A 14,232-nucleotide genomic window follows, 5' to 3' on the forward strand; every position below is an offset into this window, starting at 1 on the left:
TATGCAATTGCTGATAGTCAGCATTTACTGTCTAGTTTGCTGTGAATTCTTCTTTTGTTGAAGCAGAGGCACTGGTCAGTTTTTTAACAGTCCTGTTTTTCTTTCAGGATTCAGTTGCAGCAGAAGAATTCCCCGAACACACTGATCCTTTCTCATTTTGTGGGGAGGCCCATGTCCACCAGTTCAGAGTCCTCCTTGATCATTAAACGCCTGACGCTAAAGGTATAGCGTGCCACCTTTGGAATTCTCAGAATATTATTTAGATTCAGAAATCGTCAGGACTAAGGAGATGATGATGAATAACTTTTCAGCATTACAATATGAGCATTCCTAATCTGAAATCTGAAACACCAAAATTGGACACTTTTTGAGCACCAACATGACACCGTCAATGGAAAATTCCAAACCTGACCTCATGTGACCAGTGGTCACAGTCACAAAACAGATGCACTAAAAATTTGTACAGAACCCCCTTCGGGCTGTGTGTAGAAAGTGTATATAAAACAGAAACACATTTGTCTTTAGATATGGGTCCCATTCCTAAGATATGTAAATGTCACTGTGCTTATGTAAATGTTCCAAAATCTGAAAAACACTGAAATCTGAAGCACTTCTGATACCAAGTACTTCTGATAAGGGATAGGCAACCTGGAGCCAGTTTTGGTTTTGTCCAAGGTTAAAAATAATATTTAATCAGGTCCTCTTGGTGACTCAGTTGTGATATGAAACGTAGGCACAGGAACATTTCCACCAGCTGCGATCGGTGTGAACACCTTGTTTGTACCTGTCTTCGCCCTGTAGTTGATGCAGCACTCTTGGTCTGTGTCAGCACTAACTTTGGATCCCGCTAAGCTCCTGGAAGAATTTCCACGTTGGCTAGAGAAACTCTCCGCTCGTCATCAGGGCAGCATCATCATCGTTATTGATTCCATAGATCAAGTTCAGGTACTGTTTTCACTTTGTTACCTAGTTATATGAGCTTAAAGACAAAAATACCAGTGATGGCCCGAGCCAGTGTTTAAATTCTGTGTTTGTGATATGAAAATAATGCTGTTCCTTTTATTCCTGCTTCATTTCTAGAAAGAAAGCACTTGAATTTAAAAATAAATAAATAAAAGTATGAGTGCCAATAGACACTACTATCTTATTGGGAAGGACCAACTGAATTTAAATAATTAGCAAAAACTGTTTGTTTTACCATATTTTCAGGGCCTTGACATTTTCTTAAGTGTCCAAAATTCAGATCAGTGATAATAGTATTCTGCCACTTGTTCTTTAAAAAAATCTTAAATCATCCAAATATAAGACTTTTGTCCTTAATAATAAGAGAAACTTAATGAGAATTTCACTATATTGGGGAGTTATTGGATTGTTTGAAATATCTTGGTTAATAGATTGAATCTTGTTTTTGTATTTTTAAGCAAGTTGAGAAACACATGAAATGGCTGATAGACCCGCTGCCAGTGAACGTAAGAGTCATAGTTTCCGTGAACGTGGAAACTTGCCCTGCAGCATGGAGGTATGATGCTATCTTTAGTTTTTCAGATTACATGAAATGTTTTAAGGGCAAACAAGGAATGATTTTTGATATGTATTTGTGTTTTTCATGATTTTTATGTAAATAGCAGGATGAGTTCAGGAAAAAGACAAAGATCCTATTTATAGGATTTGGAGGGAGGTGAGATTTGGGATGTAAAGGGAAAGGAGAAAACTTGGTGACTCTAAATTTCTTATTCAAGAAATTAAACAGCTGGGCTGGGGATGTGGCTCAAGCGGTAGCGCGCTCGCCTGGCATGCGTGCGGCCCGGGTTCGATCCTCAGCACCACATACAAACAAAGATGCTGTGTCCGCCGAGAACTAAAAAATAAATATTAAAAAATTCTCTCTCTCTCTCTCTCTCTCTCTCTCTCTCTCTCTAAAAAAAAAGAAAAAAGAAATTAAACAGCTGAACCTGGTGGTTCAATTATAATCCCAATGACTCCGGAGGCTGAGTCAGGAGGTGTTCAAGGCCAGCCTCAGCAATTTAGAGAGACACTGTCTCAAAAATCAAAAAGGGCTGAGGATGTGGCTCAGTTGTATGGTACACCTGGGTTTAATCCCCAGTACTGCACACACACATACACACACACACACACACACACACGCATATCAATTGATGGTGATTTTATGAACTAAAACAGAAAACACAAAGTACAGGCAAGTTTGTGGGGGAAAGGCATTGAATTCAGTTTTTAGACACAGCTAGTTTGAGTTACCACTTGTAGATCCAAGTAATGATGTCTAGTAGGCAGTTTAATTTATGGGAAAGGAAAAATGGGCAGCAGACCAGCAATAGTAGTCTAGACTCCTGTTATCTGGAAATGCAAGCTGGCTTTAGCAGCCCTAAAAAATAAAAAATAACAAATGACACAGAAATTGAATTTTGTGGAGTAGTGTTTCTCAACCTATTTTCCCCCCTAAGAAATCTCATAGAAATTTTTTTTCTAATCTCTGCTCCCTAAGAAAATACTGTGTATTACACATACACTATCTGTTTTTATATATAAGCAGATATGTATATGTATTTGTGCTTTGTACAAAACAATGAGATTTTTCTCACACCCAAAAAACAATTTTTGCTATCATATTGAAAATGAATATTGTAGCAGTTAAATTCCAGTCACTTTATAAGTACTTGTGGACAAAGACTGTGTTTTGTACTGCTCCCATAAGTACCAATGCCTCTGCTTAGTTTTACCAAAGGTACAGAACATAGAACTAGAGATGTTTTACCACTTAGTTGTCTAATATATATACTATTTACAGCATTCTGTGGTGATTAATTGCTGTAATGATATACATGTTAGAATAAATCAAAGTGATAGTTTTCCTTGATGTGATTAACAGAGATTAACTTCACTTATTTTATAAAAGCAGAATAAAAAAATCAATTTCCTTCATGGTTTTTAATTGTGCTGTGGGTAGATTACTGTTCTTGTTGAATGATTTGAATTTTACTTTTCTTCAAACCAAAGGTTGTGGCCTACACTTCATCTTGATCCTTTAAATCCAAAAGATGCAAAATCTATTATAATTGCAGAATGCCACTCTGTAGACATTAAACTGAGCAAAGAGCAGGTATGTATTTTTAATTTTGATACTGTTTTCACTCTGTGTCAGCCTTCCTATAAAATATCTTATATGAGACTTAAAATTCAATATGGGGGGCTGGGGATGTGACTCAAGCGGTAGCGCACTCACCTGGCATGAACAGGGCGCTGGGTTCCATCCTCAGCACCACATAAAAATTAAAAAATAAAGGTGTTGTGTCCACCAAAAACTAAAAATAAATAAATAAATAATTCAATATGAGGAGAGGTTTGTAGCTCAGTGGTACAGCGCTTGCCTAGAAGTGTGAGACCCTGGATTTGATCCTCAGCACCACATAAAAATAAATAAATAAAACAAAAGATATTGTGTCCATCTACAACTAAGAAGAAAAATTTAGAAAAAAAATTCAATATCGGGCTCACTGTTATAGAGAATTGAAATCTAGTAATTACTTTGGTAAATGCACTGATTCTTTAGTGACAGAGAAGAAGTGATGAAAAGATTCTGGTATTAAGGAGTACTGTATAATATTAAGCAAGTATTTGAAAAGCAAAAACATGTTTTCACATTGGCTGCATCCTGACCATAGCCAGGGATCTTCTGCTGCCTGCAGTGATGTCCCCAAGGAGATGGCAGAAAAGTGCTATTTCTGCTGGGATACCTGCTCAGTAGTGATGACCGATGAATTCCAGGGTGATTATTGTATTTTTGTTTTGTTTTTTTGGGGAAACTGGTGCAGGAGAAGAAACTAGAACGACATTGTCGTTCTGCTACAACTTGCAATGCCCTTTACATCACCCTTTTTGGCAAAATGATGGCACGGTAAGTGGTGGCCGTGTCCCAGTCTGTGTGTTTTGTGTTTGCTGCAGAGCATTTCCTCACCCTGTGAACTGATGGCTGCTCCTTAAACAATTTCCTGGGCCAGATTTCTGCTTATTCTAATGGTGACACTAACACTCTGTGACAATGTGGCTGACTGCTAAAGATTGAGTAGCCTGTGAATTATCAGAACTCAATGATAGATTTATCTAATTTTTATCACCCTAACCCTTTCCCCACTGGGTTTTAAAAATGAGGCCCTCTTCACCCTCATTTAGAGCCATCAGTGCTCTGTGCCACCTGCAGAGGCCCCTAGCTTTGGGAAAGTGGCACAGACATCTGAGGTATAAGAATTGTTTCAGGTTTCCTGGAATATCAGGAGGTCAGTATGCAGGCAGGAATTTTTATTGTCTTGGTTCTCAAATCCTGATAAACATGTTGTCATACAGTAGTTCTTCTGTTCTAGTGTCCATTAGGAATCTAGCTGTAGGTAACCATTACAACATTTTACTACTTTTGTTTCTTCTTCAGGATAGCCTCTACCTTGTCTGTCCTCAGCCAGAGATTTTTTTAAAAAATAACTTTTTTGGCATTCATCACAATATATCATAATTCTAGTACAACTCTTATTTTCAAACACTGAATCTAGTACTCTTGTCTCTTAATTCCACATTCTCATCTTAAGCACCAAATTTGAATGAAAAAAAAAAAATCTTCTGAAGCTTTAAATCTTGCATGACATTTCCACCGTCCTTCCCATGGTTCAAGTACAGCAGGAAATCTGCTTCCATGAACATCAGCAGTACAGTGAGTGCAGTTCAGAGTATAAGTCTTCTCACACAGATCTCATGGTATTTATTAGAATATACTTCAATAGGAACTAGGGACCATGTTTTTCTTTCCTTCATACATCTTCCTTTCTGAAAAAGAATTATTGGTATTTTAAAACAAACCCCTCTCTTTACTGATTTTCCTCAGTTTATTAGCCTGATGTTTTAAAAATTCTGGATCTACATAAATTTCATTTGCATGGCTAACTTACTAGCAGTACTTTTGTTTCCTTCCCTGCATCTTGTATGTAGGTAGCTTCTGGACAATAAGAACCTGTCTTATTCAGTTTTATATTGCACAGCGCATAGAAATTTCTTGAAATGTGGGGAGTCTCAACCTATGTCTACTGGACTGAATTAAGTGGTATGCTAAAATAAACTTGGTGATTCTAGTAGCTTCATAAAATTAGCATTTTCTGTATTGTATTTTATTCAGTTCCTCTTATCAATTACAATACAAAAAAAAAAAAAAAGAGAGAGAGATCCCATTGTCTTCACCCCAGATTTTTCACAGATGTTGGCTGTCTGTAAAGAATAAAATCTCTTCTCCATTCCAACAGTGCTGGGAGAGCAGGTGGTGTAGATAAGATCCTTCATGAGTGTCTCCGGTGCCAGGACACTGTTTCATTGTACAGGCTGGTTCTGCGCTCCATCAAGGAGTCCATGACAGATGACACGGACAAAGAGCTAATGAGACAGGTAGAGTGTGGTCAGCTTGGAAAAAAAGAAGGCTAGTTGGTCTTATTTATAATCAAACTGAAGTAGATAATTCTTTTCTAATTTGTACTTACATATGTTTGAAGCATATCCAGAAATGCTGGCAGCCATGCAGGCTTGCCGAAATTTCCATTTCCCCGATTATCTTTGGGGTTTCTCATCTTTTCACATTTATTTATTATCCTTCTTTCTTCTTATATGAATTTCCAGTTCCTGTACTTTACCAATGTTTTAGTTGGTTTTTTTTTTTTTTTTTGTCATTCTCTTATTGGTCTGTAGGAGTTCTAAATAAATGCCTTTTTCCTGTTAGTGTCTTTTGTCTTTCAACTTTAGGATGTTATTCATTGAAAGTTTTATTTTGATAAAATCAAATTTACCTACAGTTTCCATTATGGTTTATTTAGGCTTTTTGTATCTTTTTAAAAAAATGCTTTGCTATTATTAAAGCATGTGTGTGTGTGTAATTTCCTTGAAAAGGTTTTATAGTTCTTGTGTAAATCCTTATCTCATGTGGATTTATTTTTGTTTATTGTGTGAGTTATTTTTTAATCTTTTGTCATAGAGATGGCTAACTAGTACATCTTTTCTGCTGATTTGGAATACTCCCTGACAAAAATCAAGCTCATGTATGAATGTCAATCTGTTTCTAGGCTCTTCTGGGCCATATTTGCCTATTCTTTGCCGTTATGACACTGTCTTAATTATTAGAACTTTAAGCTTTGATACTTAGTTGGGTAAATCCCCTTTTGTTATTCTTCTTTACAATGGTCTTAGCTAATTTGCTGCTATATATTTTTAGAATTGACTCCATGGAAACTCATTTTGGGATGTTAACTAGAATGGCATTGAATGTAGAGACTACCTTGGGGAATATGATTATAAAAGTCTTCCCTTGCATGGAAAGATGACTCTCCATTATTTAGTCATCTTCTTTAATGCCTTTCAATGTTTTATCTTCCTCTGCATAAAGATCCTACAAATCTATTAAGATTTGTTTATAAATACTTTATAATTAAAATAGTATTTTACTGTTTGTTAATACATTCAATTTTGATTTTTTGGAAATTTATTTTATATCTAACCACCTTGCTGAGCTCTTATAATTCAAAACTGGATCCATTTTTTGTGTGTGTGAATTTCCCAGCCTGGTGGCTCCTGGGGTTTTGACTTCTCATTTTACCATTGAGCTTCCTTGTATTCTTTCCATGTCTCATATTTTCCTCTAGTACCCTTTCACACAGAGAGTAGGTCCTAGAATTGATAGGCATTCTAGTTCCCATTCCTTGTCACACCCCAGGGTGGTGTGACCCCCAAGCTCTAAGTCACTGAGACTGCTGCTTCTGTCTCCTCTTCCTCCAGGGCAGCATCTCAGCACCTGCCCTTCTGATTTGGTTTCCTATTATATATTGTCTGATGTTCATAGGCATTTGTAGGAGCAGGGTTATTTTTCCTGCTGTCTTCTCAAATTAGAATTCTGTCATTAGTTTTAATAATCTATTTCATGTACTTCCAATTTTCACTGACTTTTTTCTATATATGTGTGATCTTTGGATGCCAGATTTTATACACCTTTATATACATATATTACCTTGTCCTTAATTAATGCCTTTTGGGCAGCATGTTTTATTGTAAGAACTCTGCTTCTTGATTTATTAAATCATTTGTAAGTATGGGTGAAATGTTAATAAGCTTAGAGGAATTAGAGAAAATATGACTGTTAGTTACTTATAAAGTGATTATTGTTTGTTTTTCTATCTAGATTCTCTGCCTTGTCAATGTTAGTCACAATGGCGTGAGTGAATCAGAATTGATGGAACTCTATCCTGAGATGTCCTGGGCTGTCTTGACCTCCCTTATTCACAGTTTACACAAAATGTGTTTGTTGACATATGGTTGTGGCTTGCTCAGGTTTCAACATCTCCAAGTAAGTGTTATTTCAAACATCTTTTAATAGTATTTTTTTACACATAGATGTCAATATGTCGCTCTATTTTATATTATACTGGGTTAGTTTGATGTTTCAGTTATAAAATAAAATTATTTTTTACAATAACTTTAGGTTAAAAATTATCCAATATTATGAGGCAACTCATATTTTGAAGGGTCATATCTCAAGATGCATTAATTTCTAGAGATTCACTGTACAATATTGTCCATAAAGTTAATGACACTGTATTATATACTTAAAATTTATTAAGAAGATAGATCTCATGTTAAGTGTTTTTACCATGATAAAAATAAAAATTTTTAAACTAGAAAGAAAGAAAACAAGTCACAAAAGACCAAAAATCAAAACAAAACAAAAAGGAGGTTTCTTTCTGGAAATGAAAAAAGGTTTTTTTTTTTTTTTTTCAATTTTGTATTTTGTTGAATTGCTGGTATGGTTATATATGTGTCACGAGCTGGGTCTCAGAGTCAGACTCCCTTCCTAACCCAGCTCTTCAAGGCTTAGTGGCTGTCTGACTCTGGGCAAATCCTAAGCCCTTGGGAGACTTCCACTTTATCACAGAGTTATAAGGAGAAGTAGATGGTCCTTGGTCCTTGAGAGGTGGTAGATTTGATGTCTAGCACATCATAGTAAATCTTTAGGAACTGTGGATTCATATTCTTATCAATATGCAGCGCCACACCTGATTTGTATATGTGTGCAAATGCAAATGAAGTCTTTCTTCTGAGTGTACTATGTTTATAGATGTGAAATGTTTGTAATTTCAGAGCCTTTCTCCTTTATTATGTATCCCTTGAATATAATTTAACTCTTTTTAGTAACTTTCCATCCACTTTTTTGGGATTTTTAAGATATTAACTAAAAGTTTGAACTAGATTTTTTGGAGTTCTTTTTTTATTTTTTTAAGACAGGGGGAGAGAGAGAGAGAATTCTTTAATATTTATTTTTTAGTTTTCAGTGGACACAACATCTTTATTTTATTTTTATGTGGTGCTGAGGATCGAACCCAGAGCCCCATGCATGCCAGGCGAGCACATTACTGCTTGAGCCACATCCCCAGCCCATGTTTGGAGTTCTTAAATAGTTGTATAGGAATTTTTACTCTAAATTTGTCACATAAATATACCCTGAATTTAAAAATATTCTACTGCCATTTCTATTATACAATGATAAAAGTATATTCCTTTTACAAATTAATTATTAGATATATAGTTACTTAACTTAAAATGCAGCATTTTCTGCCTAGGCCTGGGAAACAGTGAGACTGGAGTACATGGACGGTCCTGCTACCATTTCTTCATATAGGCAAAAGCTAATTAGCTTTTTCACCTCACAGCTAAGGTATTGTGAATGTCCATATTGTTTTTTTGTAACTTTGGCAACACACTCTTTCTTTGTCTCCTTATTTCTCTTTCTTAGCATATAACTTCAAGTATAAAAATGTAGTTATTACAAAAAGGATAAAAGATGATCTTGTAAGGAGATCTTTTAATATCATGCTAAAGGTTTCAACTTAAGTAAAATCAGTGCAGGGTCATTTTATTTAATTTTGTTCACATTCATTATTTAAAATACATGTGTATGTATCTCTCTGTGTATATTTGGGTCTATTGAAGGTTTTTAAAAATAGTTCAGTTTTAGGAAAATACCTTTAGAATATAGGGTTTTATAGACTTGGGGTTTTGACTTCTCTTAATGCCTTTCAATGATGTTTTATCTCCTTCCCCCCAGAGGTCCAAGGAAGAATTTGGTGGATGGTCCTGAATACCTCATGTTTGTTTGCATAATTATGTTGGTGAAGTTTCTGAATTTGACCAGTCTCAGGATTAGGCCATACTTAGAGATAGATGTTTAATGTATTTTTCTTCCTTGAACATTTGCCTGAAGCCTTTTGAAGCACTCTCCTTGTGAAAGCTGTTGTCCAGCCTTGTCTCCTCTCTCCCGACAGCCAGGACAGAGTGACCTGGAGGAGTGCAGATGAGCTCCCTTGGCTTTTGCAGCAGCAGGGAAGTAAACAGAAGCTGCATGGTTGCCTCCTCAACCTCTTCGTGTCTCAGAACCTTTACAAAAGGTGAGAAGCTTCTAGAACATCTCTCCCAGAAGGATAGATTTAAACAGCCCTTCCATTTAAAAAAGAAAAAAAAGGCATTTTTAATTTAAAAATCAGTCTGTGGACTGGGGAGGTGGCTCAGTGGTAGAGTGCTTGCCTGGCATGCACAAGGCTCTGGGTTCCATCCCTAGCACCACAAATCAGTCAATAAAAATCAGTCCAGTTTCAGTGGTACCTGAAAAACAAATAGCATGGGAGAAAATTTGAGACAGTTTGCAGATTGCTGTGAGATCTGCTTTCTTTGGGAGGGAAACACTTTAGTATGGCTGCTTTGGAAAATCAAATCTGGAAGGATCATGGGACAATTTTGTATCTTATTCTTAATATTATTTACATCACCCAGAGAAGTCAATCAAGATGTGTCCTTCTCAGGCCCTTCAGGTATCTCAAAGGTGTGGCCTTCAAACCAGACCTGGCCCCAACTCACATCTAACTTGTGTTGAATTTATTCATAAGTGTATCCTGCTTGTTTCTTTTGATATGTTTGAGTTGGTCAGTGGCATAACTACCTTTTTATGAGCCAGAGTTCTGACTTATAAGCCTCAGGAAGGTTTTTCTACCTCACTTAGAAATGTAAACATTTTCATAAAATAGCATAATTTGTTTTGCTCCTAAGTGAGCTCTCTTAAATTGCTTTGTTGATCTGCATGCCCACTTCTCAAAGTTCCCTTGAAATCAGATTCATTCCTTAGCTCTCCAGCTCTTCCATTCTTCTGAATATCTGCTGTTAGGGTCTGTAAACGAGTCAAGATGGCGCCTGGCATTTTGCCAGAGGGAGTGGTTTGTGAAGTAACGCCAGGGAGCCATTAAGTGTGGAGATTCCTTATTGGTTGACTGCTGTATCTAGTTTATGTTAATTAAGATAAGCTGTGTGTAATGTATATATACCCCTCCTGTCCTACAATAAACGGCTCCCACTCCTGCTGTATCAATGTACACAAGTTCCTTGTCACCCCCCCACCCCCCCACCCCCGGTTATTTTGCTGCAGCCGGACTACGGCAATCTGCAAATGAATAAGATTATATTTATTACTCAGTAGCTTGTCAAAAATACAAAGTGGATACTCTGTGGCAGTTTGCTTAATGGTTTTGTTAGTTTCTTCTGTTCCAATTTTCATCATTTAAAATAATTTTTGGAGTGAATTCAGTTAACTGCATAACATAAAATGTCTAAAAGAAATCCAAATGAATTTCCCTTGTGAGTAACCATGATGAATTCATGATGACAGCCAACACCATAGAGTGCCAGTCATGTCCTTAGGGCAACAGCCAGGGCAGATAATGAGAGAATGGGACGTGAGAGGTCAGCTAGCCTGCTCAAGAGCACACACCTGCGGACAGATCTGACCTCACTACACTGTGCTTGTGAATTGTCAGAAGTGTGGCATGAATTCTGGTATTTTCACTCTAGAGGGGACTTTTAAGGTTGCTTTTTCATTAAATCCCTGTTATTTGTTGGAACAGAGGACATTTTGCTGAGTTGCTGAGTTACTGGCAGTTTGTTGGCAAAGACAAAAGCGCAATGGCAACAGAATACTTTGACTCCTTAAAGCAATATGAGAAAAACTGCGAAGGAGAGGAGAACATGATTTGCCTTGCAGATCTCTATGAAACCCTGGGGCGATTTCTCAAGGATCTTGGCCTTCTCAGTCAGGTAACCTCCCCAGGAAGTCAGACGTGGGCAGTTTTCATGTTCACTCTCTCCTTCCGAGGAGGTGAAGCAGTTTTCCCTGTGGGGCTGAGCTCTTTAATGTTGAATCAGGTGACAGCTCTGTCTGGCAGCCTTTCCCTCACCAACATGAGCCTCTCACCTTTCTCCCCAGGCTGTGGTGCCTTTGCAGAGGTCTCTGGAAATTCGAGAGACAGCTTTAGACCCGGATCACCCAAGAGTAGCCCAGTCCCTCCACCAACTGGCAAGTGTGTACGTGCAATGGAAGAAGTTCGGCAATGCAGAGCAACTGTATAAACAGGCTTTGGAAATCTCAGAAAATGCTTATGGTGCAGATCATCCTCACACTGCTCGTGAACTGGAGGCACTTGCAACTTTGTACCAGAAGCAAAACAAGTAAGATGTAGTTCTCTGATGTCATAAAGAGAACTACAGTGTTTTAATGTACTTACGTGGTCTGCTTTGCTGTGTACATTTCCTTACCCTGTGTGCGTCATGTCAAATAATATTTCTTGGTCTGGAACATCATGGGGTAGACAGAGAAGCTTAGACTACAGGTTCATCTCTAATTGAAGATGTATGAAGAATAAAGCATGGGTTTTGGAGTCATGATCTTGGGTTCAAATCCTGGATTTAGGCTCTTTGAGTGCATTACTAACTCAAGGGCAGAAACTGTTGACCACAGCCCAAGTCCAGTTTTGTGAATAAGGTTTATTGGAATTGGAATGCAGCCACATTTTTCATTTACGTGTGTTTTTCATTCCTCAGTGGCAGAATTCCTTATTTGCAACAGAGACCAGGGACCCACAAAGCCTAAAACACTATCAAACCCTTTATAGAAAAAGTTTGCAATCCCTGGTATGATAAAGAGGTTTCAGGGCTTGGGGTAGAGCTCAGTGGTAAAGTGCTTGCCTAGGCTATGTGAGGACCATCATTCCATCCCCAGCACTGGGAAAACAAAACAAAGATTTTTAAAAGCTTTCCGTCAGGTGCAGTGGCACAAGCTTGTTATTTCAGCAACTCTAAAGGGTAAGGCAGGAGGATGGCAAGTTCAAGGCCAGCCTCAGCAGCTTAGCAAGACCCTGTCTCAAAATTTAAATAATAAATAAAAAGGGCTGGAATGTAGTTCAGTGGTAGGGCATCCCAGGGTGCAATTCCCAGAACTGACAAAAAACAAACAAACAAACAAAAACTTTCCTATCAATTAGGCACCCAGAGTGACATCTCTTCATCTATCAGAAATTACTTCTGTTGCTCCATGATATGTGAAACATATTGGAAGTTTTTCTTTTCACTTCTACAAGTAATATTCACGCAAATCTATGTGAATTTTATTTATATTTAACCAAAAAATAGCCTGTGCCGAAAAAGGTGTTATTTGGGCTTTTTATTTAGTTACGTTTCCCTAACTAAATATGACTATCACTAGAATGTTGTTATATTTAATCTCCCAAAAAGGTCTCACACTATCTAAGGAGTGCTTTCGTTTCACTGAAATAGAATACTTTGAGTATACGTCTTTGGACTTACCATACTTTTTTCTTTTTAAAGATATGAACAAGCTGAACATTTTAGGAAAAAATCCTTTAAGATTCGTCAGAAAGCTACAAGGAGGAAAGGCAACTTGGTAATGAGATATTTCTTTACGTTGTATTTTGAACCAAAGGAAAAGATCTCTGAATATCATAAGTGCATAAACCTCACATTTTAAGAGTTTTAGATTTTTAAAGGGATTTCCAGAAAAGCTCTTAAATTTTTTAAATTTATTTAAATATTACAGCTCAGTAGATTTTTAAAGTGGAAGCTTCAATTGAAGGCTAGACTTTGGAAGTTGAAATTTAAAGCTACTTTGATTCTTTTGCATGATTAAAGAAATTTAATTAACATATTAGATTCAAATGCAAAGGAATTCTTCTCCTTGAGCACACAAAAAATTTTATTTTTTGAGTTGCTAATAAAATCTAAATATGGTGCATTTGTTGTAAAAAGCTATGTGCCTTTTTAAGAACTTGATATTCGAGTGTTTAGCAGAGGGGTTGGTAAATATCTGCAGGTTAGCTCTGTTTTCTGATCTTTTCTGGAGCATTTTGAGATATACTTTCCCAAAATATCTCATAATCATTTTCACAAAATAGTTTTTAATGAATTTGAGACCCGTGATGCCCTGTGGAAATACATGTATTCTCAATAACCACTAGACTACTTCTATGTGCTATTTAAAATAATTGCCAGATAGATTAAAGAGAAAAGGAGGAGAAAGGACTTTTTAGGACCCCAGTGTGTGGTTTCAGAATCAAAGATGGCACTTAGTGATTGTGTCTTAATTTTTTGTGTTTGCCCCAGTATGGATTTGCCCTTCTACGCAGACGGGCCCTACAGTTAGAAGAGCTTACCTTAGGTAAGGACACACCTGATAATGCCCGGACCCTCAATGAACTGGGTGTTCTCTACTATCTTCAAAATAACCTGGAGTAAGTACCATGGTATTAATATTAAAAATATTTTGTCTCTTTGATTCAAAGCTGTTTTGTCTGTCAAGTCCAAAGCTAGGCAAAATTGATAAAACCATGACAGATTTCTTTTATTATGTTAGGTTATGAACATACACACACTTAAAGCTGAATTTTCTTTACTGTGTCACATTGCTTCCAAACTAAAGATTCTGTAGCTTCCTTAGTGCATTTTATATATTTATGAAAAGTGAGTTTGTTTAATATTTGTCATTAGAACTTACAGAATAAACTTGGAACTAATGAAGAACAAATCAAAGAAGGTAGATAGCTGCTAGTTTTATTCATTAGTTTATTTGGACATAAAAAAATTGAATGGCATTTATATTTATAATTTCTGAAAAAAAGTATTTTTTTTACTTCTTTATATGATACAGACATCTAACAAATTTAAAACTTTGTATGCCAAAAAAAATGCAACAAATATTCAACCCATCTCATAGAAGTTTCTTCTATTAACAAATATTTAGGATAATCTCCAAAAAGAAAGAATGAATGCCAAAATATTTTATTTGATGTAGGTCTAATAATTGTACAG

The 14,232-nt window shown here is 36.6% G+C and overlaps 1 protein-coding gene across 2 annotated transcripts in view; it reads left to right on the top strand.

Moving 5' to 3' along the window:
• Nphp3 (nephrocystin 3) overlaps positions 1 to 14,232 on the top strand; it is a 37,507-nt gene that overhangs the window by 18,539 nt on the left and 4,736 nt on the right. For both annotated transcript variants that reach the window (XM_027934066.2, XM_071615652.1), the window contains exons 11-23: positions 108 to 222; positions 802 to 945; positions 1,422 to 1,519; positions 3,016 to 3,118; positions 3,831 to 3,913; positions 5,301 to 5,439; positions 7,217 to 7,381; positions 8,652 to 8,746; positions 9,354 to 9,476; positions 10,980 to 11,169; positions 11,339 to 11,580; positions 12,736 to 12,811; positions 13,528 to 13,655. In XM_027934066.2, coding sequence (XP_027789867.2) covers positions 108 to 222; positions 802 to 945; positions 1,422 to 1,519; positions 3,016 to 3,118; positions 3,831 to 3,913; positions 5,301 to 5,439; positions 7,217 to 7,381; positions 8,652 to 8,746; positions 9,354 to 9,476; positions 10,980 to 11,169; positions 11,339 to 11,580; positions 12,736 to 12,811; positions 13,528 to 13,655 — 1,701 coding nt within the window. The remainder of the gene's footprint in view (positions 1 to 107; positions 223 to 801; positions 946 to 1,421; positions 1,520 to 3,015; positions 3,119 to 3,830; positions 3,914 to 5,300; positions 5,440 to 7,216; positions 7,382 to 8,651; positions 8,747 to 9,353; positions 9,477 to 10,979; positions 11,170 to 11,338; positions 11,581 to 12,735; positions 12,812 to 13,527; positions 13,656 to 14,232) is intronic.

Source organism: Marmota flaviventris, chromosome 8 (assembly GCF_047511675.1).
Source record: "Marmota flaviventris isolate mMarFla1 chromosome 8, mMarFla1.hap1, whole genome shotgun sequence".
Lineage (NCBI taxonomy): Eukaryota > Metazoa > Chordata > Mammalia > Rodentia > Sciuridae > Marmota > Marmota flaviventris.